This window comes from Panthera pardus, unplaced genomic scaffold (genome assembly GCF_024362965.1).
Source record: "Panthera pardus isolate Hobbes unplaced genomic scaffold, ASM2436296v1 HiC_scaffold_17, whole genome shotgun sequence".
Taxonomy (NCBI): Eukaryota; Metazoa; Chordata; class Mammalia; order Carnivora; family Felidae; genus Panthera; species Panthera pardus.
Window position 1 is genome coordinate 110,466,217 of NW_026526732.1, and position 26,803 is coordinate 110,493,019.

General features: G+C 45.9%; 1 protein-coding gene across 1 annotated transcript in view; it reads right to left on the reverse strand.

The window, feature by feature from the left end:
- The window catches only part of CARMIL1 (capping protein regulator and myosin 1 linker 1), a 308,280-nt gene that overhangs the window by 99,760 nt on the left and 181,717 nt on the right, over positions 1 to 26,803 (reverse strand). Inside the window, 9 exon segments of the mRNA XM_019425299.2 lie at positions 2,087 to 2,155; positions 3,720 to 3,892; positions 8,463 to 8,517; positions 8,618 to 8,717; positions 9,462 to 9,543; positions 18,187 to 18,256; positions 23,572 to 23,676; positions 24,576 to 24,652; positions 24,787 to 24,864. Coding sequence (XP_019280844.2) covers positions 2,087 to 2,155; positions 3,720 to 3,892; positions 8,463 to 8,517; positions 8,618 to 8,717; positions 9,462 to 9,543; positions 18,187 to 18,256; positions 23,572 to 23,676; positions 24,576 to 24,652; positions 24,787 to 24,864 — 809 coding nt within the window.

The following is a 26,803-nucleotide window of genomic DNA, read 5'->3' on the forward strand; positions in this document are numbered from 1 at the left end:
CTTAGGATGGCTTAACGTAAAAGAACCAGCAAAGAAAAAGGCTATTACTGGGGTGCCTGGGTGGCCCCCAGGTCAGATAAGCATCCGACTCTTGATTGCGGCTCTGGTCATGATCTCACACTTTTGTCAAGCCCCATGTTGGACTTGATCTCATGCTTTGTGAGATCAAGCCCCATGTTGGGCTCTGTGCTGGCAGTGTGGAGCCTGCTTGGGATTCTCTCTCTCTCTCTCTCTCTCTCTCTCTGCCTCCCCTGGTCTCTGTCTCTCTCAAAATAAATAAATAAAGAAAGAAAGAAAGAAAGAAAGAAAGAAATTATTAAAAAAAACAGGCTATTATTTCTATTACTTCAATTTTTACCTTAACTTTAACAAGACTGTTTTTTTGTTTAAGAGGAGCTAGCCAAATGAAACGAAGAGACAATGCATCTTTTTTGCAGCCTTGAAGATTTTCCTTTCCCTCATCCAGCCGCGATTATGCTCCAGAGCCCGGGTACTTTATTTAGACCAAATGTGATATGGAGGCACTCGCATCCTGGACCACAGCGGACGTACCGGACTGCGATCCAGGGAGCCCTTGCCTCATCTGGAGACGCTGAGTGCTGGGCGTGCGTGCTTCTGGCTTCTCACAAACACCAGCGTGGGCTGGCAGTCTCCCGCGGGCCGCAACCATGCTGTTAGCACCCAAATGCGGCTATTTGTAAATACACGTTTCCATGTGAAGGTTTTGCGGTGCAACAGGAGTCATTGTAGGTGGTTCTGCAGTCCCGGAGGGCTCCCGGGAGCCGTGGGACAAGCTGTCTCGTCCGGATTTAGGGACGCTGTGGGGGCGGCAATTCTGACCTCCGGGCGAAATCGGATCTAGACCCTGGGATCTAGAACTGGAAGGCACGCAGGGCTAACTGACTCTGCCTTCCCCACTTTCCACAGAAGAATCAATCAGAAAGGTGCAATGCTCTGCTCAGGACTGGCTCGTTGATGACAGAGCCACCGACTGACTGGACGGCTCTTCAGCCCAGGCCCAGGGTTTCATCCATGACACCATGCTGGCCGTGAGAGCCCCACCTAGGAGGCCTCCTGCACAAAGGGAAATGTGGGGAAAAAACACGAATAATGCGGACCCCCACCTCTTCCCCAGGGGACTGGCTTCTATGGTACTAGCTCCTTATTTCCACACCCGCGTTTTGTCACCTCTCATTTTTAATGCTGTAAATCTGCTTTGATTATGTCTGCTTTCAGAATATAATATGAGGGCTGAAGAGCTTGGGAAGAACCAGATTTCTAGAATTTCTTCCAGCCATCTTTGTATTATTGCCTCATTTCATTTACCGGGAAAGCAACCTTGACAATTAATAATAATTGCAGACTTTAGTTACTACAGTAATAAAGCCTTTTACAGTAATGAGACAAATGAGCCTGCCATTCCCCAATTTCATTTAAAAAAATTTTTTTTATTAATTTTTTTTAATGTTTATTTCTTTTCAAATAAAACAGAGACAGAGACAGAGAAACAGAGCGAGAGTGGAGGAGGGGCAGAAAGAGGGGAGACACAGAATCCGAAGCAGGCTCCAGGCTCTGAGCTGTCCGCACAGAGCCCGACGTGGGGCTCGAGCTCACGAACCACGAGATAATGACCTGAGCCGGACGCTCAACCAACTGAGACATCCAGGCGCCCCACCCCAATTTCATTTTTATTTTCCGGACCTTAGCTTTTTTTCTCTTCACTGGATTCAGAGTTGTCATAATGGGCAAGAAAAAAAAAGAAAAAAAGCAAAACCCGATGGAAATAGAACGTGAAACCACAAAAGAACACCAGCTGACTGTCCTGTGGCCCTTCCACTGTGAAATCGTTTAATCCTCACGATGGTGCGTCTCTGGCCTCATTAAACACATGAAGAAATTCGCACCGGAAGAAAGTCCACGTTTTCCCAGCTCTCGTGGCTGGTTAGGAATTTGGCTAACTCAGACCTGGATCTTCCCATTCCCAGTCCAGTGTTACTTTTATCACACCACGGCAAAAGCAAACAAACGAACAAACACCACTGGCTCCTTTGTGTTTTTCCAGAAAGAAGGCCTGATTAACACTTACTTTTCCATGGCAACAGCTATATCCTGAAAGCCTTGTGCGGTGATGTTGTTCTTGTCCCATATCACGGTCCTGTTTGAAAACCAAATCCCAGAAATGACCGGACATTTAGGCACGGAGGAAATAATTCTGCAGTGAAGATGAATACTTAAAGACAACACTAACTCGATACCTTAGCACAATAAGCAAGGAATAACATCCAACTTAGTTGTAAGCAGAGCACGGATGAGCATTTCTTCCAACATTACGCATTACGTTCTTAACTCATTTGCTGCTCACGTAGCATGAGAAAAAACCACGCTTGAAAGCAACAGCATACTCATTAACGTACCATTAGGTTGCCTGATGCTTTGTAACCAGAAAACTCTACAGAACCTGATTTCTTGGACACTCTCCCCATATTCTGCAAGTAGTAATATTCTCGTATTCACATCCGGAGCTGCTTATAAAAGATGTTAAGGAGTCCCTTGTCCAAAACAAAGAATTTCAGGCATGAGACTTTTTTCCATTCTAAACGACTAGCAGGAATCCTGTCATATTGGTCTTATGTTTTCATCATGGCCCTGACGTCCCAAGCACCGGGCTCATGCTGCCGGTAAAGCCTCCGTTTCTACAAACAGGAGGTTGTTTACTTTTCAGACACAAAATCTACTTTGGAAGAGAAGTGCCATTTTACGTCCAGAATGTGAATACTTCAGAGGTATTTTGGTGTCTGTCGATTCCCCTGACACGTGAAACAGCGTTTAGTCGTCTGATCCAAGAATCACACCTCTAACTGCTTCCCTTCCTGATCCCCAATGGCCTTCTTTACACACACCCTGACCTTCAGAGAAAGTGCTGCAGTATTTGGCTTCCGGCTTCAGTGCAGACAGAAGGTTCAGGAGAGCAAGGGAAGCGTCCAGAAACATCAAGAAAGAGCCCCTGAAGCACGCTGCGAATGAACTCTTCCCTAACCAGACTGCCGGGTTAGGTAGCAGTTGGATCTCTCTGCAGGACGGATGGCACCGTGGTCCTTAATAAAGTGGTTACCACGCAGCCAGTCCTTAAGAACAGCCACACTTGGGAAACACTCCAAGTGGAGGAGAACCACTAAACAGAATCGTTAGCACCCATCAGGAACTTGCCTTTGAACCGACAAACCTCCTGCGTCCCTTGGCTTTTAAGCCTCTATATGGGCAGCGGTGGGCAGGGGGAGGCAGCGTGTTGGGCTCACAGCCAAGTACAGGGAAGCCCCTCGTGTGGTTCCTTCGGTCTCTCTAGCTCCGCTCACTGGCACCGGCTGCAGAGCCCTCCCGCACCGCTCCGCCGTGCGCACACAACAGTCTACCCCGACGTGAAAGAGGACACGGTACCATTTCTCTTCAGGTCAGGTTTCAGGTCACGGTGGAAATCTTTAAGACGACAGTTTGTGGGACTCACCGTGTCTAAAGTGGGGACACTCCTCCTCCCTCTACACTAGGACAAAAAGACTTGACATCATTACTCCTCCTTCCCAGTTGGCCCGATGGGAAACTCAGCCCCCACTGGGACACAGTCAGCTCTCCAATGCTTGAGGGCCAGAATCTTCTCCAGGGCCTTCTAGGGCCCTCCAGAGGGCAAGCCTCCGTACCCGGGGCCGGGTACCAGACCCGCGTACCTGAGCTTGGTGTTGATCTGCAGCGCCTTGGCCAGCATCTTTGCTCCCATGTCCCCCATTCCGTTCCCGCTGATGTCCACCTTGGTCAGGGAGGTGTTGCTTCCCAGGGCATTGATGATGATGGTGACCTCGGTCTTGAGTTTCGAGTCGGCCAGGGACAGGGACTGCAGAGGCTGCGAGGGAACAACAGGCGGGGCTCACGCGGTCTCGTGGAGGCAGCCACCGCGCGCAGTGACCCCTTTCACGGAGAGCCCCCGGGGAAGGTGCCCAACACGCACACTCCAAGTGTCTCCTGTTGAAACTTCTGCTACAAGACAATGACGGATGGGCCCCCGACGGTTCGAGATAAAATGGACCTTTGCAGTCATACGTGGAGGGCTCGTGTTTCAGAGCTGGACAGTGGCCACTGCTCTCCTAAGGGAAGCATGCGGAGATACCCAGAGTGGCCAGCTCTTTTGAAGCGCGGGACGGGACGAAGCAAATAAAAATAGTACGAGAAGAGTTCTGAGCTTCTGTACGGCTACGTTATCCCTTTTTACCCATTTTATTTTTATGCAAGGTGAAATGACATCTTAAAATGCTAGCAGAGGACAAATGCAAAATAAAAACCAGCCAAGATTATTAATAGCTGACATTTACCGAACGTGCACTATCCTTAACTACTGTCCCAGGATCCTTCCAGCAACGCAGCACTTACGGGTTCGATATTCCGTACTGTTATCCCCATTTCCCAAATGAGACACAGAAAGGTTGAGTGACCCAACCGAGGCCGCACAGTTAGAAAGCAGCTGGACGAGGGCTGGGTGGCTCAATCAACTTCCGCTCAGGTCGTGAACTCGCGGTTCGTGAGTTCGAGCCCCGCGTCGGGCTCCGTGCCGACGGCTCGGAGCCCGCAGCCTGCTTCAGATTCTGTGCCTCCCCCTCTCTCTCCCCTCTCCCACTGGTGCTCTCTCAAAAATAAATAAACATTAAAAAAAAAAAAAAAAAAAGCTGAACAGAACCAGAAAGTCTGGTTCCACACTTGTGCTCTGAGCTCCTACACAATGTTGCCCCTCGTGGCTTGTCCTCAATCTTTTCGATGATCATCCTTAGCTTTACGAGTACCAGTCAGAAGACACAGAAGTTTTTTAAAACAGAGAAGAAGTCAAACATCTGTAAGTTTTTATTAGCATAAGCTGTATGGTGAATCCAAACTAGCCCACTCAATGTCCATTTAAGCTGAAGACTGAAAGCCACGTGGTCCAGAGGCAGGCCAAACCAATGAAGAGGGCTCCCTGCCGAGTTCCCTTTCCTTGTTTATGGTACCTCCCTAGCCGCGTAGGCATCTGAATTTGCAAGCCCTGAATTCAGCCATGACTGAAAGAATAAAGTGGTGGAAATTCCAGGGCTTGAACCAATGTGGCCCTGAGAGCCAGAACTCAGACTTCCCTGGGGGACGTGGATGTCTTCCCGGTTGCTTAAGGCAGTCTGCCCAGGCCCAGCCATACTAAACAGTTCTAGGAGCTTACTCCGTTAAGTCTGACATTACGGGAAGGTGGGATACCGGGAACAGCTTCCAGGGTCACCCGCGTTCCACCGTGGCCCATGCGAGCGGCGTTCTCAAGATGCGCCCGGTGGTCCGTGTGACCCGCACACACAGCGTGGCCACTCCGCCACTGGCCACTGACTTGTTCACGGTGCATCTGTCTCAAGGCTGCAGGAAGCGGGGCGACGGTACCGAGGGTTTCGAGACTCAGACATCCACAAAGTGGCATTATGCGTTTGACTCCAGTTTTACCAAGTGACCGTAGTTATTGTCCTCGTCCAAATTTGACCATGTTTTCTAAACTTACTAGAGCCATGGTAAAATCAAAAGGTAACGTAGTAATTTGATGCATTTTTTTTTTTAACTTGAATACAATTTTTTAAAGTTAATGGCATGGTAAGTGCTAAGGCAATTAAAACCTGAAAGCCTGCATGTGTTAGACTCAGGCAGGTTTCGCGAGGTTGTTTTGGTTTTCCTGAGATCTTACGCTCAAGGAAATGGAAAAAACTGAACCAAAATGCTTCAGACTCGGGAAACTTAATGTTTTAAATGAAAACAAATGCGGTGTTCCTTTAATAAAAATCTGTAATCGCATCTCTCATCATTTCAATGGTCTCTATGCGACTACCACAAAAATGATATATTGCGGCTTCTTCCTAATACTGGAAAGTTGCCAAGTCTTCGAGCTAGCAAGCACCAATTCCAGGACTGTATTCAAACTCTAATACACCCCAGTTAGCACTTAAAAATAATGGGCAGAGTCATTAATACGAACAGAACAGCCTGAATTGTGTGCGTATTTATAAGGTCATCCCTTACCTGATCTATTGCACTTGCGTGTAACGTGACTATTTTCTTGTTTCTTTTCATAGCCGGACACGCTTCATCTGAGAATCTGTCTCCTCGCAGCCCGCACTCCCAGGGGAAGCCCGTTCGCTTCGGCCGGTTACGGCACGAGTTGGCGTGGAATACTTCAAAACAAGCTCCCCTGTCGTCGGGGCCCCTCGGCGTTACTGTCCCGGGGCTCTGGGCTCAGTCGCCTGACACCCACTGTCTCTAGCCGAGGCGACACTGGAGCCCACGGGCATCTAGGTTTTCCAGCCAAACGTAACACGCAACACAGGGTGAACAGAGTGTTCCCTGGGCTGTCGGAGAACAGGCTGTAGGAGCCCAAGGTCATAACGTAGGAAGCAAGAAATAACTGCACAATTATCTTAAAAACTAAAATAATGCGTCAGGCATCGGTGGAAGTTTTAGAGTCCTAAGACTCAGCTCCTAATCGTCCCGAACTGTGCACATTACCGATTCAGGAGAAAAAATCAGAAGGTGGTTGCCTTTTGAAAAAGCCACCCACGCTTCAATGACACCAACATAAGGAGCCTTCCACCGTATATTATTAGTGGCCCACTTCTCAGACTCGTAACCTGACGGGATCCACACCGACACGGCAAACTTTACCGCTGGCAAACATGTTCTGAGGGGTGTTTTAAATATCAAGATTGTTTTTAAGGGAGAGACATCGGAAATAACAGAAACGAAAGAGCCTCATGTGATAAGCAAAAACACGAAATTTTAAGACATGTTTTTCAAAAAATAGAAATTTTCCTAAAACATGTGCTAAGAAACAAGTATTTGGGGATGAATATTAAATGTGATTCTGCAGAATTCGCTTCCTCAATCTTTTAAAACTGGGCCAACACTAGGAAATCAGAAACTCAAAGCAGGGTGGTAGAAAGTCAAATGGAATCACGCGAAACTAACTGCATAAATTCCGATTTATGCCCCTAATTTTAATAGCCCCGTATAAAAGTGACACAATATGGAGTCTGTTAGCAAATGAGGACAAAGAAAAGTGCTCAAAATCGTTAAATAATAATGAGTTTCATTTCCAGCCCTTAGGTTGGAAATCATATCCACACAATAAAGGGGCAGGACCACAGAATTTTCTCCCACCCTCCAGCTTAGAGCCAGGCAGAGAGGGAGAAAAGTTCCAGGCTTCATTTCTCCTGGCCCCTCAGCTTTTTCTCACAAAGTCAGCATCCAGTCATAAAAGAACTTGCTACTACCGTGTATGCATTCAAAAGGGAATATGACACTTTTTAAAAATGTGTCATATCTCACATGATTCACATAGGAAATCACTCTCACGACCTACAAGTAGCTATCACAAAACATGAATAATGTGAGTCTTCACTGTAGGAATACAAATCGATTTGGATTTTAGGAACCATGAAAAGCTGGCTGGTGGCCAAATAGGACTAAAATAAGACATGGACCAAATCTTAAAAAGAAGCATCAGTAAAATATAAGGTACAAAACTTAAGACACACTGGTTTAAGTTAAAGGAATTCATAGTAGAGTGTTTTTTGCTTTGTCCATATAATATCTTTTTTTTTTCTTTTTTCTAATACATTTTAAAAGGCAGCAAAATAGGATGCTATTTAAAATTAAATTTCTTGGGCACCTGGATGGCTCAGTCATTTAAGTGTCCGACTTTGGTTCAGGTCACAATCTCACGGTTCGTGGGTTCGAGCCCCGCATCGGGCTCCGTGCTGACAGCTTGCTCACAGCCTGGAGCCTGCTTCAGATTCTGTGTCTCCCTCTCTCTCTGCCCCTCCCCCACTCGTGCTCTGTCTCTCTCTCTCTCAAAAATAAAATAAAACACTAGAAAATTAAAATTACATTTCTTTCCTCCGAACCAAGTCTTGGCCAGGAACACCCAAAGGGAATAAAAAGATAAGAAGGACCACTAGAGCTCTCGAAGCAATTTAAGACAGGCAACAACTTTCTTAGTCTCTTGTAACTCTACATAATTACTAGACGAAATTCAAATTAGCAGTATGATGTTTCCCAGCATGATATAAGGTCATAGAGTCCACTAGATTGAAGAAATTCATGCTCGCAGGTTAGTGCATTAACCAAAGTGAGGAAGGAGTAAGTCTTATTAAAAGAGAGACTTAGGAGTCAATTTATACTTCCTTTAATCTTTTAGTTACAATCTTCCTTTAATTAGTAATGAGGTCAAGTGAAGAGTAAGCGATTCTAAGTACATTCTATAACTATACTAAAGCACATGTATTTATTTCATTAAAAAACAGAAACTGTGCATAGAGATAAAATCATCTGAAAGTATAGCAGCGTTAACCCCGTCGACATAATTAGGAAGCGTGGTAACAAACAAAAGATTTTCAGCAGAAGGTCTTTAAAATACTACTCACCGATTCTTCGTCTTGAATCATCTGTACTAAGTTGTCCAACACAGGTGTCAGATTTCTAAAGAGTTTAAAGATACAGACAGTGGAATCAAATCACAAGCTTTCAGGAGGCTGATTGTCTTCATCATTGTCATATAAAAAAAAATCAAAGTTCTTACTTGGATTTCATATTATTAAAATTTTTGCCTAACGCCAGGTGCTGTATTGATCTGTTTTTACCGAGCCACACTATTAAGGTGGAGAGGTCAGATTCTAAACCTGGAAAGAATGAGAGTAAGCAGAGAATCAAAACACGTGTGTATAAATAAATTCTCAGCTGGAACACAATTGAGCAAAGGTGACTTTGGGTCACTTGGGTGACTTTCTCTACCGTCCCGAGGGCCCCGGGATTCTAGTTTTTTATTTTCAAAGGAACGTTCTGCTCCCTTTTCGTGTCCTATTATTTCACAGGGATCAACTCGCTCTCTGCTAAGACTTACCTAAATCTCTTATACAGTCAGTGGCTAAGTCAAGGCAGCAAGGAATGGGAAAGCGGAAGCCTCCTCTCTGCCCATGATTTTCTAAAAGAAGACCCAACATCCTGTTCGCTGGGAGGTAACTACTGCTGTCTATGCAAATTTAATAGGTTCAAACTCACACGCTACTATAACTGGCAGAAATGAAGCTAAATAAACAAGTTCCTGAGTAAATAAACAAGGACTCAATTTTATTATCACCGTGAATGCAAAAGGTTGGATCAAGATCATTATCAATGTTCTGATGACAATTTTTTTTTTAATTGTTTTATTACATGCCTGGCATTTTTGGCCGTGGTATCAACTCAGGAAGACTTTGGCACAGATTTCTTCCATAGTAAATTTTGTTAGATTTAAAAGCCCTATTAATTAGTCAAGAAGTAAAATAACACGTTTGTCAAGGCGTTGTCTAGGTTGGGCTTTCTCTTTTCCCTTTACTAACTTGCTTCAAACGATATTTCCACGTCTTTTCTGGTTTCCAGCTTACCATTATCGGAGATGTCTAAGCTGGTGATATTGTGGATTTCGGCGATGCAGCCTTCTAGCACTTGTGCACCTGCGGACCTCAGCTGGAGAAACACAAACCAAACACAAGGTCAAGTAGTCATCAACTCGAGGTGTAACCCCCAAAATGAATGAATGAATAAATGAAGATATGGTCTCAAACTTAGTGCCAAAGAAAAAGTGAAAGCTTCTCAACTCCAGAAGAGCTATCATCAATGGGTAAAGAGCCAATCACTGATTGTTGCTAAGGTTTCCCACATGACATAAATCTGGAAATCACTAGAAAAAGAAAGAGAAAGACGGAGACCATACTCTCTGTCAACCCACAGGAATTTTCTTCATTTCTGACATTTGGAAACCTAACTGATCCTTCTTGTACCTGAGAAACAGTTACGGTTTTGTCTGATTGTTCCAGATTTCAGGGTATAACTCCACCAAGCAGCAGCAAAACCACCAAAGGAGACAATGAAGAACACCTCTTGTTGACTGTCAACTACTTCAGGAAGGACCCATCCCCAGTCACCCAACACAAAGGGTTTGAGGTCTGCCACAAAGTAAACAGCTGACAGGGATTACAAAACGATTTGCATAAACTCTTTGAGCCATAGAAGAAAAACATGTTAGATTAATTTCAAATATTACTATGGTTGGCTTACAGCAAAATTAATTTCCTTTCCTATCATTACCTAATTTATTTTAAAGAGAAAGGCAACCTATAAAACTCAATTTGCATCTTTTCGACAAAACCAAAAGCCTGTTTCTAGAGGTCAGAGTATCTTTTGTGTTCCATTTAGCAACTATTTGAGTTCCTACTACCTTGTAAAGGATGCAGATTTCCCGAGCTGTGGCCCCTCTGCTCGGCAAACTTACTATTTAATAAGGGAAAGAAGCTATCCTTTATTGGGAACCTACTATATACCAAGGGAACAGGGTGGTTTCTCTCTTGATGTAAGAAAATTAAAATTGATCTAAACTTCTATACCATAATGCAAAAATGCCACTCGTTCAGGTTTAGAGGTAAGAATTGAGAGAATCCTTTCTTCACTATTTTAGATGCAGTAGTCTTACGGTACCCGGAACCAAACCCTGGCCAATTTTCCCGGCTACTTGGGTGTCAAACAGAGCTTTGCACGGACTTCGGGGATCGCCTCTTCATTCACAAGTATTTCGGTCGAGGTGTTTAAATTCAGCCTTCCCTACCTTCTGCAGTGACAGCAGATTACTCTGGGGGCCCTGACGTGAACTGCAAAGGGGAGCGTCACAGACAGGCAGACCTCCCCAGGAGGCTGGTCTACACACTCCGGGGAGACAAAGACCAACCAAGTCCACAGCTGAGGGCCTTAGAACCCAGAGTGTAGAGCAAGTGCCAAGGGTCAGCAGGCCCATTTCACTACCCCCGGCTGCATTCCTAGGTGCTCTCGAGCTTCCCCAACTGCCCCGAGCCCATTTTTAGCACATCAGCTCTACGCTGACCCCAGCAGCCTGCTACGACTCAAAGTGTGGTCCCTGGACCGGTGGGAGTCTGCAAAGTTCTTGCCACTGGTCTTAGGCAAAGTGCGGGCAGAAACTGACAACAAATATTTTAGGAACCTTAGTAATAAGAATTTTAGGCCTGTTGCATCAACTGGTAAAACTTGAGGGCTTGTATTTTTTTGTCTTGTCACGTGTCTCTTCTCGACATTAAATTTTTACGACATTGCTGCAAAAGTATCGGTTTCTGATTTTACGACATTGTTGCAAAAGTATCGGTTTCTGATAGCACGGAAACGTAAAAACCACCACCACCAGCAGCTCTCCACCACGACGAGTTTTGAGAAGTACCACTCCAGATCACGGCGTGTTCATGCTCGAAGAAGTGAATGTATATTCAGACTGCGTCAAAGTTAAAGCAAAAAAGTACCTCTGGCCAACACTTCAAAGAAACATAATTTCATTTTCAGAGCATGAAAAAATTATGCTTTTGAGAAGATAAACATAAGTGCCTAAGTCTGCACAGTTTTAATATTTGCTGTTAGTGACGTCTCTGTTGAGAAGTAAAATTTCTACAAGAAAATCTCTGCTGGTTATTATTATAAAGTATGGTAAAAATATTCCATTTACGGGTCTGGAAAATATAGGTGACACTTAAGTGCTCAATTCTGTTTACTTCTGGAACTTGACTGATAATGTTTGTAGCATACACCCGTAAAACATTTTCCAATAGTTCAAGAACAATCAAATATATCACCCGACCCTAATTTATTGATCGATGAAGTACTTACACAGTGGCCAAGCTAAGGAAAGCCCAAGGAGAAAAAAATAAAAACATGTTATCAGCAGTTAGCACAACAGAGAAGCTGAAGCCTCTATGGACACACAATGTAAAGAAGCAAAAGAGAAAAACACTTCCAACTAAATTCTCCCAAAACAAAGATCAAAAATTTAACTAAGAGTATAACTGATCTTCAGTTACCAAAAACATTTGATCGAATTCATAGGTTATTAGACGCCTAAAACTCCCCCAAAGCAAAAGCTTTCCCAAAACAGTAAAAGCTTTTCCATTACTGTAAATGAAAATCCTTTTAAATGAATTTGCATAATCAGAGGCTGTGTCTGCATGTGTGCACGTAAAACTCGTTTTTAAATTACCCTCATTCGGATCCCACACACTAGCGTTATTTAAAAGAAAGCAAGATCAAAGAGGAGTAAATGGGACTGAATCACGGAATACTTTTGGAAATGTTAAAAATAAACTCAGGCTTCTTTCAAGAGAGAAGTGCCCTCTCACTCAAGGAAGGTGAACATTTCAGATATTACTCTAAGCAAACAGTTCTATCTGATACCCAAACAACCATAAACGGGCATAATCGAGGACAACTGAAATCTGGAGAGAACTTTGAATAATTCATTGCCCTTCCTCAAGATCGCTTGCCACTTAAAAAGATGCAGCAAATATTACAGATTTAAATATAAAATAACCCCTCCCCGAAATTACCACTTTTTCTTCTACAGGGGGGTCTCAATGTGTCAATTAAAAAAATAATTTTTAGCCTGGGAAATCTTCTCTCGTAAAATTGCGTAGCATAGGTTTTCTCCAAGCACAAAAAGTGGTTTGACAAGATCGGGTTCGAAATGTCCTCTCTGCTAAGCGGGGTTGGATGCCAAAAGGCAATTTAGAACCTAAAGAAGATACATCTAAATAGTCATTTCCAAGGTGCAAACAGTTGCGTGTTTCATATATGCTTCCTGCCCTGAGACACTTTCTGCTTTGCAGCCCGCACCCCACCCGATAGGAAACGGATCCGCGCGGGGGGTGGGGGTGGGGGTGGGGTGCAGGGATTGCCACACGCACAGCAAACCTGCCTGTCACCTCCAAGCTGGGTGAACCGCTATCAGCTTGGATGCCCTTGCCTCCAAAGTGTCTATTCCCTTGCGGCTGTTAGGATTACAATGTTAGGATCTGGTGCGTGTTTCTCGAACGCATCCTCAAAGCATCTTGCCAGGAATTGTGGGATAACGTGCAGGAAAGTTTCTCCTTGGAAGAGCTAGTTCTACGCCGAGCCCTACGACTAATTCGCAGCCATCGTAATCAGCCTTCGCGTCTCCTCTGAAGTCTCGGACACTGGTCTCTCTCACTCGGAAGGGGATGAAGCTTCAAGGATTCAGGGCCAGCACTCACCCTTTCTTCTGAAGCAGGGCGATGAGGCAGTCGGGATTTCTCAACACAGGCCAGAAAGACAGACCCGCTTTCAGGGAGACAGGTACGTAGGGAGAATACGTACGGAAGCCAGTTTCACCGCTGCCGTGTAAAGCGGTTCTGAAACACCTCTTTCGGAACCGACCTTGCGCGCAATGGAACACATTTCTTTGAACATCCACACGGATGCTGAATCCTCACCCGTGGACAGTGAGTGAATGGGGGTCGGCCGCAGGCCGTCCAGAGGCAAGTCGGGCCGTCGAGGGGGACACGGTTTTGTGTCAGAAATCGGGTATGACTAGAAATTGATGGGACTAAACCCTCCTCGAAAGCTTTGAGACAGCTTTGAAGGCGACTCCAAAAAAGGTTTCAGGAAAGACAGAATATTTATAAAGCTTCTAAGTAAAACCTCTTAGAAAGGCAATACTGACCCATGCTGTAAATTCTGGCATGCAAAATAAGGCTTTGCTATAGTAATCCCCTTCCTCCCCAGATAATGGCTCACGGCCGGGCCAGGCACTGTGCCAAATACTGTCCCTGTCCCCCAAACTATTATAATCTCCATCCCACAGGTGAGAGACAAAGGCTGAATGAAAGAAGGCAAGACCAGCGGCTGAGCCAGATATCAAAGGGGACCTTCTTGAGTCCAAAGTACCCACCCTTTGTTTTGACCCTCTTTTGCCTTCCCTAACTACTTGGATTCCCTCTCTGATAGAAAAAGATGACTCCTTCTTGGTACTGATAAGACCAAATGGACTGATAACATAATTCGAGAGTAATAACGCCTGAAGAAACACAGATTTTTTTTTTTTTCTGTAGGTTGAGAAGTTATCTGTAAATGAAAGGTTAATTTCAGTACTTATTAGCTTAGCCCCCACCGAGCAAAAGGTTACAGCCTCAACGTTTGGATTTAAGTCTCCAAATGACCACGTTTGTGTCGAAGGAAAGCAACTCCGTAATTTCTAAGTACCTGCGTGCTACTTTTATTTTTAACAGCAGTAAGTAGAAATCGCCTCTCTCGTTCGAACCGATGACTGTGAAACACCTCCTTCAGGGAAATACAGAAACACTGTAGGAACCACAAGGACAACCCACGGGGAAAGGAGAGCACGAACAGGGAAGGAACCCGCAGGGGTAAAATCAAAACTCACTTGCTTAAGCGGAAGCTATTCTAAGCTTCCTGTGTAGACACTTTTAAAAAACGACTCAAGTGTAGTCGACTCACCGTGTTTTATACTCATTTCAGGTATACAACATAATGGTTCGACAACTATGTGAAATGCTCACAATAGTAAGTGTGGTCGCCATCTGATACCATACAACGTTATTACGATATCACGGACTATATTCCCTTTTCATCTGCAGAGACACTTTAAAAAAATTTTTTTAACATTTATTTTTGAGAGAGAGAGACAGAGAGACAGAATGAGTGGGGGAGGGGCAGAGAGAGAGGGAGACACAGAATCCGAAGCGGGCTCCAGACTCTGAGCTGTCAGCACAGAGCCTGACTCGGGGCTCGAACTCACGAACCGTGAGATCATGACCTGAGCCGAAGTGGGACACTTAACCGACAGAGCCACCCAGGCGCCCCGTCTGTGTAGACACTTTTAATTCTGACTTCAAAGTTCCTCTCCTCTCTCCTCCCAATAAACTCAGCCACCATCTTACATGATGGTCATTTATTTTTCTGTAACACCCATACAAACATCACTTAAAAATTCATCAGTGCAAAGTAACTGTTTCACAATAAAATTATTTACTTGTAAATATACAACGACTTCAAGGTATTTGCTATTTGTTCTTTGCTTCCGTGGCTTGGGAAGACGGTAGCATTAGAGGCATCAGGGGATGATGAATTTGTTCAGTGCCCACATCAGAAACCGTCCGGTATTACCGCTCAGACAGGTCTATCAGCCCCTCATCTTGAGTGAGTCATCTCTGTGGAAATGACTTCCAAGACGGCATGGTGCTAGAAGTTTCACCGCTCACCACCACAGGTGGAGAATTTATCTGATCATAAGGGAATGTTAAGTGCTGGATTCTTGCATGATTTTGACTGGCATGCTAACTAACAGAAAAGGGGTCTGTGTCACTATGGCTAGAGAGGGCATGAACAGAAAACAGATACACGTGTGTCATTGTTTTTAAGTTTATTCATTTATTTTGAGAGAGAGGAAGAGCACGCACAAGTTGGGGAGAGGCAGAGGGAAAGAGAGAGAGAGAGAGAGAGAGAGAGAGAATCCCAAGCAGGCTCAACACTGTCAGCACAGAGCCCGATGTGATGCACGAACTCACAAACATGGCCTGAAGTGCATAATTTTAAACTTCCAAGTTGGTGAAAAACTTTTTCTGAGAGCACTACATAAACCCTGAAGTACTAAATAATTAAAGGGTAGCAATGAATGCCAAACTGCCAAGCCTTCTACGCAGATAATACCATAACCCCTAACGCCTTTACAGGACAGATTTACTAGACCACGGAGAGGAGTAAGGTGAAATATCGTTAGATTTGGACACCTGTCTGTAAGAAGAAAAATGTGATAAGACACCTTAATTTAGAAAAATAATTTTGTGCTTCACCAGTTTCCACGAGCAGCATATAACGTGTGACTTTATCAAAATGGCCACCAGGACTGTGATTCAAGGATTAAGACAGTGGGAGATCGTGGTACCAGGGTAGTTTTAAGGGCTCCCATCTCAGCACTGCTGCTGTTATCATATAATCCGTAAACGAGTGGCCAAAATGAAGTTGTAATTGTCATCACCATAATGGCCAGCCCTACCATCAGAGAACAATCACTTGATCTGGATTCCTGGCTTAATAAGAGGAAACTCATAAAGGGAAAAGTCTACAAGCCATTTGGTAGAACCATTTAAAATCGCCAAGGGTCTGCCATTTTTGACCTACAAAAATGTTGACTTTACATGGTTCACCAAATACAACCGTCTTTGAAAGTTATTCCCAGTGGGATTATGATGGAGTTTACAGAACGAGCCACAGAGCAAGGTGTGTTCTTTGGGCATATGGTACCGAACAACTTACTTGAGAAGAAGATGTCTATTCATACGTAATGCTCTAATAATTACCTATGTAATTAACAAGAATCGGGCAGGCATAGTTTCATTATGATTCTGCCATTAGTAAACTGGATTATTTCGGCTTCTTTAGACCTCAGTTTCTTCATCTTTAAGTATGGGAACCAGATGATCATTTACGTCCATTCCAGTTTTGATCAGATAATTAAATGGAAGATGGTATATTGATAGCAATCACTGTATTTCATCAGGATAGTAAAACGTTTGGGTCATTGCTAATTTAGTAGTGTGAGCTAACAGAGCAATTAAGGTGACACCCACTGGCTTTTTTTGTCTTTTGATAGCGTAGCCCTACCTATCTCTGTTCTTCTCCACCCCCCCCCATACAAAAATTTTTATTACTGCCACATCCCTTAAGAAAGTACTGGTGAACAATGAATTCATACCACCAGACTCGGTTTCTATTATATAGTCTGTCTTTATAAATATAAGAACACCGATTTACACATTAAAATTTGACGATGCAGGTTTTTAGGGGTTTTGTGGGTTTTGTTTGTTTTTTCTGGCTTTTCTTTTTTCCCCAAACAAAATGACTAGTAAATTGCACACAGTCGGTGTCCGCACCAGCTCAGAATTAGAAAAAAAAAAATCCTGCACTAACAATTTTCCTAGTATTTCATCCTTGCCAGTTTCTAGAATTTTCAGAGAGGTACAACATGCTCTGCAACATTCAGCGTTGGCTTGGCACCTGGCATTTTGTTAGGAGCTGAGGGAAACACAAAATGAACAGGACGCAGGAGTATCCTCGGGAAGTGACAGCCTCGCTGGGAGAGCACGCGTGCGCTAACTGAACAGTTATGCAGGACGCCATATGGGTCAGCGTCCAAAGGCACGTCGCCATCATTAAACAGCAGACGATCAGAAGAGAACAAGATCACGAAGGGCTGAAGCATTCAGGGGAGAAATTCGACAGACAGATAAACGACGAGCGCAAACAACCCACGTATGTCCCAGATGCCCCAGGAAGCACTTTGCAAAGAAGGGCTCCTTTGAACCCCATAACAAGCCACCGGAAGAGGCACTGATGTTTGTCTCCATTTTGTGGACGCAGACACTGAGGTTTCACGCTATCATCTAACTCATCCGGGACCGCAGGGCTAGTAAAGGCCAAACTCCGATCGAACCCCAGGAGCCTGATGCAGGCATAAAGGAGACTGGATTTGAGCTAGATCCTCGGAGAGGGAGGCCTCGGGGAAAAGAGGCACACGGCACGCCAGAAGGAGAGAACAGTGGGCCCAGAACAGGAACGAAGGGACCCCACCTCCAGCCCAGACAAGAAGCAACCAAGTCTGATGTGCTGGGTCAAGTTGGGCCCCCAAGGGACCACACAGTTTGTACCTGGGCGTTTTCTTACTGATCTCCGCACAAACTAAGAGTCTCAAGACTGAAAACGCTCAGGCACTCTCTAAAATGTAGAGGCTTTTAGTCGCAATTCGTCTTTGTGTTCTTTGATAGGAAGTGTTTGGAACTGCTGTAATAAAGGTCCTGTTTTAAGGCAAGATATTAAGAAATAAAACTAACACGACAGCCGTTCTCTTGGACGCTCTCTGAGTACAAGTTACATTACACGCGTCTGTCCCTTGCAAGGGATGTCGTATGTTACATTTTTCATAACGGTAAAGCTAGTTTATGGCTTTTGTATCTCAAGGCTTCGTCGTAAAATACTGAAGCAACTGGCACTAATAATAAGTAAAAAACAAACAAAAGACAACCGAGTCGTTAAAAACACACTTGAACGCTTTCTGAATGGTGTTCCGCGGCTGTTTGTAAATAAAACTTGCAAAATACAAAACATCGGAAACATCTAGAACGTGTGTTTCTCTGCTTCACTTACACCTTCAGGAATCACAGTATCGCACTTTCTCCGGGAAAAAGACAAAGCCAATTTTGAGGCCATTATAATCTCTTCCAGTGCACAGTCTAAATGGGCTCTTACCTCACAGTTGCTGAGATCAAGGGAGACCCCCTTCAAGTTATGATTGGAAGCCAGGCCCAACAACAGTGCTCTGAGGGGAGAAAACACGAAAACACACGTTAGACGCGAGTTAGACACGGTTTGCACCAAAATATGTACACGTGCCGAATAAGAGAAGAAGGGACACGTTTCTGAGTCACAGGCCAAGCACCAAGCACCGAGCACCATCTCAGTTTTGAAAAGGCCGACTGTTGGGGCGCCTGGGTGGCTCAGTCGGTTGAGCATCTGGCTTCGGCTCAGGTCATGATCTCGCATTTTGTGGGTTCGAGCCCCGCGTCGGGCTCCGTGCTGACGGCTCAGAGCCTGGAGCCTGTTTCGGATTCTGTGTCTCCCTCTCTCTGACCCTCCCCCACTCATGCTCTGTCTCTCTCTGTCTCAGAAATAAGTAAACGTTAATAAAATTAAAAAAAAAAAAAAAAAAAAAGGCCGACTGCACGTCTGACTCCCAAGCCCAGGGAGGAAACGATGCTGTAACGTTCCTCCTTGTGACGCGGTGCGGGCCCGTTACGAATACGAGTCCGGCAGGCCCACCATCCCTATGCACGTACACCCACGGTACACCTAATTGCACACTGAAGGTAAACCGTGCTCATCACAGATCAATTCCCACCTGCATCTGCTTGAGAACACCTTTAATACTGTTTAGAAAATTATTAGGCAATTGTTAGTAGAGTAGGAAAGCATCTGCTGATTTGTCTCTAAGGGAGAGGTTATGAGGGAGTTAAGCTCCACGGTATCCAGGGTGGGAAATTACCGTCTGTAGAGAGGGGTTTTATTTTAAGCACCTACAGCAGGAGGTGAGACAAGCACTGGACATGAGGCACAGGTCTGGAGAGAGCCCAGGATCCTGCCTGTCTGTCTGGCTACTACTAGCTGGTGTCAGGGCAATCCACAAGGGCGCTGTGAAAAGGGATTTATCTGTCCGCACGCTCAGGAGGCCGGACGAATCACGCAGATCTCGTCTCTAAGAGAATGCACCGGCCCTACTCTCACAAGTCAGTCCTGTAACATCGAACAGCCTCCCTCCAATAGGCCTGATGCAAAAACTTCCCACGTGCACACACATCCCTAAGTCGCACTGAAGGGACACAAGGCCTCAACCTGGCCCTGGGGGACACACAGGTGAGCCCCAGAGGCCTCTCACTCTCCAGCAAGGGAAACGGGCATGTGGGCACATCACTGTAAGAGGCAGACAGGAGAAAGCGACAGGGGGTGGGACCAAGACATTTGCTCGGCAGGCATATCCACCTGTTCTCAATGTTCCCAGGAAAAGGACCTCCACCCGGTATGCTCCAAAAATACCCTGGGGCACGAGCCAGGTGGGAAGGCACCTCTTTCACCCCAGCCTCTGCGATCCCCTCTCTGGTGACCCTCTGGCCTCATCCACTGAGCAATGCTACCGCAGTGCATGGAACCCACCGGTTCGGCAGCTTCTGGTGAGAACAACCCATCAGGAAGGAGGCTGGAGGGGAGCACCTTTCTTCTCCTCTCCTGATGCCAGTTGACCAGCCCCTCGTTCTAAACACGGGCCGACGAGAGGACGAGAGGGGCTGGGCAGATATCTGCATGCATGTTCCTGGTCGATTATTAAATAGCCTCTCTTTCCCTAAAAAGTGCCTTCCCCTCTTTTCTTCTTGGGGGTGGTATTGAGCAGCTGAAGGCACTTGGGACCTAGAACCACATGGCCCGTCCAGAGGTCCCGCCTCTGTACTGACAGTGGGGTGGCTTTAAGGACGTCACAGGTCCTTCCCTGTCCTCTCCTGTCTCAGGTGCTCATCAGCAAAACGGGAGTGTCAGCCTATTACCAAAGAGGTCCCTTTGAGTTCTACCGTTTGCGAAATTTCCAGAACCTAGCCACGTATTTGAACACCATGGTTTTACAATGCTTAGACGGAAGGGAGATTCTTCCTACTTTTCCCGTCTGTAGATTAAGGCCGAGGAACCAATGATGCGCTTTAAGATACTTAACTACAGTACAGAAGGCCCGTGATGAGGAAGGACATAACGGCTCCCGAGACTGGTAAATACAAACCAGCAACAGCAACCGCCCTCAGTTGAACAAAACGAAACTCAACAACGAACGGCAAAGCCCAGCACGCACCGGGGAAAACCCTACAGCGGGAAGTGTGATTACTTTTAACCCAGGGATGGAAAAACCGCCTTCTCCGTTACCGTCTTCAATCCTCCATCGTTAGTGCAACACTGGCTAAGACAGGAATTTGTATTTGACCTCACCCGCCCGGGAGATGAGGTGCTAGTTATGAGTTCTCAGGGGCACACATAATGGGTTTATTAGAAGTCCACAGTCGGGGAGATGGGAGAAGGGCACGATGTGATGCGGGGTGAAGAAGGGCACAGACACACGGGGACCAGGGGGAAGAAAGCGCGAGCGCGAGCGGCAAACAGGAACTCGGGCCTCGCTCTGAGCGAGGAGCGTGCTTGGGGCGCACGTGAACCTCGCTATTCTGAAGATTTTAGCAAACGCGAGGAAGGGCGCCCCCACGTTCCTTATCGAAGGCCCCAAGTGCTTCACCGTGGCTGACCAGTCTGCGAGCGAGGGCGCAACTAGGACATAAGCAGTCCTCTTCTGGGTGTCGCTTCTGAAGGACCCCCAAATGGTGGGACCCGCCTGCAGAACACTGTTCTGTCCCAACTGGGAGGGCTTCTCTCAGAAAACGGTGCGTCCCTGTAGCATAGCCTCTTAGGGCTGCTGACCCCCGGTCCTTCAACACACCAGGGTCTCCGTCCCCCCGCTCCTGGCACAGTGGACCGAGGCGGGGACAGGAACGTACGGAGCCGGTGGCAACAGGGGGCTCTGCGACGCGCCTCCCAGAACCCCCTCTGCGGTCACTTCTCAGGGGTGGCCTTGACTGAAGACAAGTGCCTCACCCGGGGCCACGTCTCCTTCCAGACGCGGACTACCCCAAGGGCTGGTCAGCACGGGAACAGAAAGGCCCGGCCTGTGTCTCCTACGTGCTATGTTCCATCCCCAAGTCGGCTCCTCTGGAAACCCGACCTGCGACCGTGACTTTGGGCAAATTACTGAGCTTCCTGGGCCTCTGCTTCCTCAGCAGCAAACCAGGAATCGGAACACGGTCTCCCAAGTGCCATCGACACTGCAGGTGCCGGCCCACATTCAAGCAGCCGGTTCAGGGTCTAGTTCAGGGTCACGCTCTGCAAGCTCTCTGCCATCCCGCCCCCTCACAGGGAACCCCGAACACCTCGGTTCTATCTTTCCCAGTGTCAGCATCCCATTAAATGTACGTACAGAATTTTGCCTACAGAATCTTCAGCCACAAAGCCTTTTCCCTCACACGGAAATTTTCAGTAGTAAAACACAGAGTGGACGAGGCTACCGACAGAACACGATTAAATGCTCACATAAATAACAACAGGTCACAAGATTTAACAATTACAAATTAACGTTGAAGTATAATATTTAGAAGTCTCTACAACAAACCGTATAGGAAATCCATGGCTGTGGTGTGGAATGTTCTATAAAATCAATTACACTAATCAACAAAGAGCTACTCTGTACTTCACAGGGATCAAGAACACGGAAAGAACGAGAATACTGTGCACCTGTCACCGAAACGGTTTTGAATAAGCGGTTCTCCAGTTGGTATACTGCGGGCAAGGATCACGACCGGATTCACTTTCTACCCAGTGCCCTCCTTGCATCTGGGACACTGAATGCTCCATAAATAGCAGTGGAATGAATATGTAACTGAGTGTGAGTAAAGTATAATGGTTCCCCCTTTAGAATATTGATCGTGCTAGTTTTGTTAATATCCACACAAAGAGCCTCATCGTGAGACTTTTTTAGCTTACATTTATGGACCTCTAATATATTAATTCAATGTGGAAAAAAAAAAAGGCCTGCCATACTGTCGGTTTTTTGTCTTTGCACTTGCCTGGATCTACTGTTCTTAGGGGCATCCCTTGTTTGAGTCTTAAGGTGCCATGTGAGATGCCACAACCAGGACTCTCACACCTCTCAAAAAGAAAAAGAAAAAGGGCACCTTACGACTTAGATAAAGATTAATTTGCTAGTAAGATGAAGAGCAGACATCAATCGTAACATTTCATACAAATGACAGGGGAAGAATTAAATGCTCATTGACACGCCGGCTGGGGAAAGGAGAAATCTGTGCGTGCACTTGAGCGTATGTGACAAAGTACGTACTCGTAACTACTTGAAAATATGTTCTTTAGGCTCAAAGCGAATTTGATTTCATAGCCCTTTTCATTAATTGCTGGCAATGCAGAACAGAGATTTCAAGGATGTCAAATTAGCCTCGAGCCTTATTTTACCTCAAGAGTTTAACTTCACCACCAGGCCCCCCACGAGGGTATTACCCATAACCTAAGATGGCCGCTAAGTAAAAACATGAAACAGCCTATACCGACCTGGGTAATTCAGGAACCACAGCACCTAAAACCCGACTCTGTTGCATACACACTGTGTATAGAGATTACTATGGTTAGTTGAGATATGTAGAATAAATATTAACTGAAACACATATATACACACATGAATATACATCAAACGGGCCCAACAGAGGTTAATATAAAGGCAATGGTACCTGGGAACACAACTTGCAAGAAAGTCACTGACAACTGCCAAGGTCACAAACCAAAGGAAGATTTTTTTTTTTTTTAACGTTTATTTATTTTTGAGACAGGGAGAGACAGAGCATGAACACGGGAGGGTCAGAGAGAGGGAGACACAGAATCCGAAGCAGGCTCCAGGCTCTGAGCTGTCAGCACAGAGCCCGACACGGGGCTCGAACTCACGGACTGCGAGATCATGACCTGAGCTGAAGTCAGCCGCTTAACTGACTGAGCCACCCAGGCGCCCCAGGCTTTTTTTTTCATAGAAGATGCAAATAATATCAACAGTGCACGATGTAGGCAAAAAGAATGTAATTTCTTTTTGTGCCCCGAAGTGAAAAAGGGATTTTCATCTGCCTTGTCTGTCTTAGGATTTTGTGTCTTCTTCCCTTCCCTCAAGCACATTCATAATAACAAACAACTTGAAACGCTATGGGATGGGGGAAAAAAGAGAGAGAGAGAGAGAGGAAAACAAACCACGAGAGATGCTTAACTGTAGGGAACAAAGAGAGGGTTGGTGGAGGGAGGCGGGTGGGGGATGGGCTGGATGGGCACCTGTGATGAGCACTGGGTGTTGTACGTAAGGATGACTCACTGAATTCTACTCCTGAACCCAATACTGCATGGTATGCCCACTGACTAGGATTTAAATAAAAACCTGAAAAGGAAAAAAAAACAACCCAAAAGCCAAAAACCAAGAAGAGCTGTGGAGAACATGAACTAAGCACTCACTTTAAGGGCTCAGGAGACAGTTTGGTGCCGGAAAGGTTCAGCTGCATCAGAGACAAGGAGCTACTAAAAAACTGCTTGAAGGAGGGGGGCACTTCTTTTCCTTTCCTGAAAAACAAAACGGGAGGGTCACAGGAGCAGGGATGCTTCCGGCCCGGTAGCCCGCTTCCGGCTTGGCAAAATTCCCCGTTGGTTATTCGGACTCTGTGAAATAACCTGGGAATCCATTATATTTTCGGGAGAAAATCAAAGGTAAGAAGAAACAAAATGTCTCAAAGCCAAACAAAGCCAACCCCATCAAAGGAGTGATGTCAGAGAAGCTAAGACATTTCATAAAGTCCTTAAAGCTACCGCTATATTCTTTGCAGCCAATGAGCTCATTGTATTTTACCCACAGATCTCCACTTGTACAAATTCGAACACATTCATCTGGGGATGGCTATACTCGTTGTTCATACTTGCTTCCAAGTTCATTGTTGAGAAGTACCTTCTAAAAGAGTTTATACTGTGGACGCCTGGGTGGCTCAGTCGGTTAAGCGTTTGACTTCGGCTCAGGTCATGACCTCACGGTTTGTGAGTTCGAGCCCCGCATCGGGCTCTGTGCTGACCACTCAGAGCCTGGAGCCTGCTTCGGATTCTGTGCCTCTGTCGCTCTCTGCCCCTCCCCGGCTCACACTCTTTTCTTTCTCTCTCTCTCAAAAATAAATATTAAAAAAAAATTTTAAAGAGTTTGTACTCTATTAAGGGACAGTGCCCGTCCACATAAGAGCAGCAGTTATCAGACAGTTCTCACAGGCAGACTGGGGTCACCGAGAACATCAGACTACCGTGAGAAAAGATACAAAAACTTGCACTTTTAAGGCTCATATTCATAGATGATGGTTTAAGGTCACCTTCCTTCACGCACAACCAACACGCATCCTTCATCCCTCCATTTCCACCTCGCTACAACCTTCTCTGAGAGGAAGGCAGTCCTAGGTGACAGTGATGGAGGTACAAACCCATACCGGTGAGAAAAGACAGCTCTGGAGAGGTTGAGCACAGCTAAATATTGAAGGCATCCTCGGAGAAGAGCTGTACAGACCTGAAAAAGAAAGAAGGCACTCTTAGTTCCAAGTATTTCTAGATCTAGGGGAATATTTTGTTAGAGACAAAGCCCTCCGTATCCCGCCCAAACGGCTGTTCTGAGACCGCCAGAGCAATATCAAAAAATATTACCATGTCCAGGGAACATTCGGTATTAGATAAATCCAGGTGAGCAATGGCATTTGGCTGGGCCAAAAAATTGTACATGGACTTGAAAGAAAAAAACAAAAAAAAAAAAACCACATTAGGATCTGGAAACACACACACACAGTCAATATTTTAAAATGAAGTTGCCCAAATCCTCCCGTATTCATTCTCTACTCTTCCCAAGAGGATTAGCAGAATTTAATGTCATTCCATTGCCTTCCCCGAGAGCAGTATTGCCAAGAATATTTAAAATAAAACTGTGTTTGGGGCGCCTGGGTGGCTCAGTCGGTTGGGTGGCCGACTTCGGCTCTGGTCCTGATCTCACAGCTCGTGAGTTCGAGCCCTGTGTCGGGCTCTGTGCTGACAGCTCGGAGCCTGGGGCCTGCTTCCCATTCTGTGTCTCCCTCTCTCTCTGTCCCTCCCCTGCTCACGCTTTGTCTCTGTCTCTCTCTCTCAAAAGTAAATAAACACAAAAAACCCCACTTTTTTAAAAAATAAAATTACGTTTGAGTTTAAAAAAAAAAAGGCCAAAGGAACTCTTGGCCACCAGCCCCCTTTTTGTTACACATGACTTAGTTTTCCTGATTAACTCCATTTTCATCATTTTGGAGCGATGCTAATTAATTTTAACTGCTGAGATTAAAACATCACCTGCATAGCACTCGCCCTATCAAAATGCTAATCACTTTTGAAAGTGTTTAAAGGTCCACCAACTTCAGTTTGCACCCTAAGATGGTCTCAGGCTGTTCTCTCTTCTGTCCAACACCGTGAGTTTTCTATCCTTAGTTACTTCCAAAATCTAACAAGAAAGGGTCTGACGGCACTATTCGCTTAGGTTTAATCTCACATAGAGCTAAAACACGTCAGCTTTCAAGGGGTCACGGTGCCCAAAGTCTCTCCTTAATCCCGTGCAAGACCATCAAACAAGTTTAAGAGCCCTGTTCTTCTCTAATCGCCCCGTGTTGAGTAGAAACCGCCAGAGTCCACAATAACCAACCAAGTGCAAGCTCCCAACACCAGGCAAATAGCTAACGGTCCCGTGCCTCACTGGATGACACCAGGTCCTTGCAAAACCAAACAAGCTTACGCTGAGATGCCCTCGTCCTTAGCAAAGACTCTCAGTGCAGCAGCTTGGCTATATGATGCCTGAGAAAACTCCTCTCTACCAAGGAACTCAGAAAAGCAAATGATTAGCCTGTAAGTACTTTCACTAGACACACACACACACACACACACACACACACACAGCAGACTGCATTATGAGAAGTTCTGATTCAGAAAAATAATTTGCTCTCGCTTCCCTAAAGATCTCTGCTTCTCTCAGGCTCTGACTGTGGTTTTACTCCCGGCCACCAGCTGGGGGAGCTCTAATCACCCTCCGTTGGTGACAAGACCCTACTTGGCCAACACTCGTCCAAAGAGGCAGGTCCTGCTAGGCTGCTGGCCCTGAAGGCACGGGGCTGGGTAAGCCCCTCCCTGCACCTGCTGCAGGGATCCCAGAACATCAGCCTGTCTAGGGCTGAGGCCCACTCACCCAGGCCTCATCATTCTACTTCTTCCCCAGAGGCAAGCTGGGGGACAAGACCCACTCCTGGCCAGAGAAAAAGTCCTGAGCTACTTTGCTCTCTTGAGTGACTACTAATGCCCCTATGTTAGCAGAGTCTTATATTTAATCTTCAGGCTCTCTTTTATTGCTCTCTCTAGTCCTCTACTTTGTCACTGTAATGTGTTAGTGGTTCCACACTGGACTCCTTGTTTCATCTTGGGAAGGAGCACATTTACGAATCATCACTGAAGGTGACAACTAAAATGGGGCAACGCGTGGAAAAAGTCGTGGCCCCTCAGGGGAGGCGACTGAGTGGCTCAGCTGGTTAAGCGTCTGGCTTCAGCTCTGGTCGTGATCTCACGGTCCATGAGTTCAAGCCCCCTCGCTGGGCTCGCTGCTGTCAGCCCAGAACCTGCCTCGGACCCTCTGTCCCCGTCTCTCTCTGTCCCTCCCCGG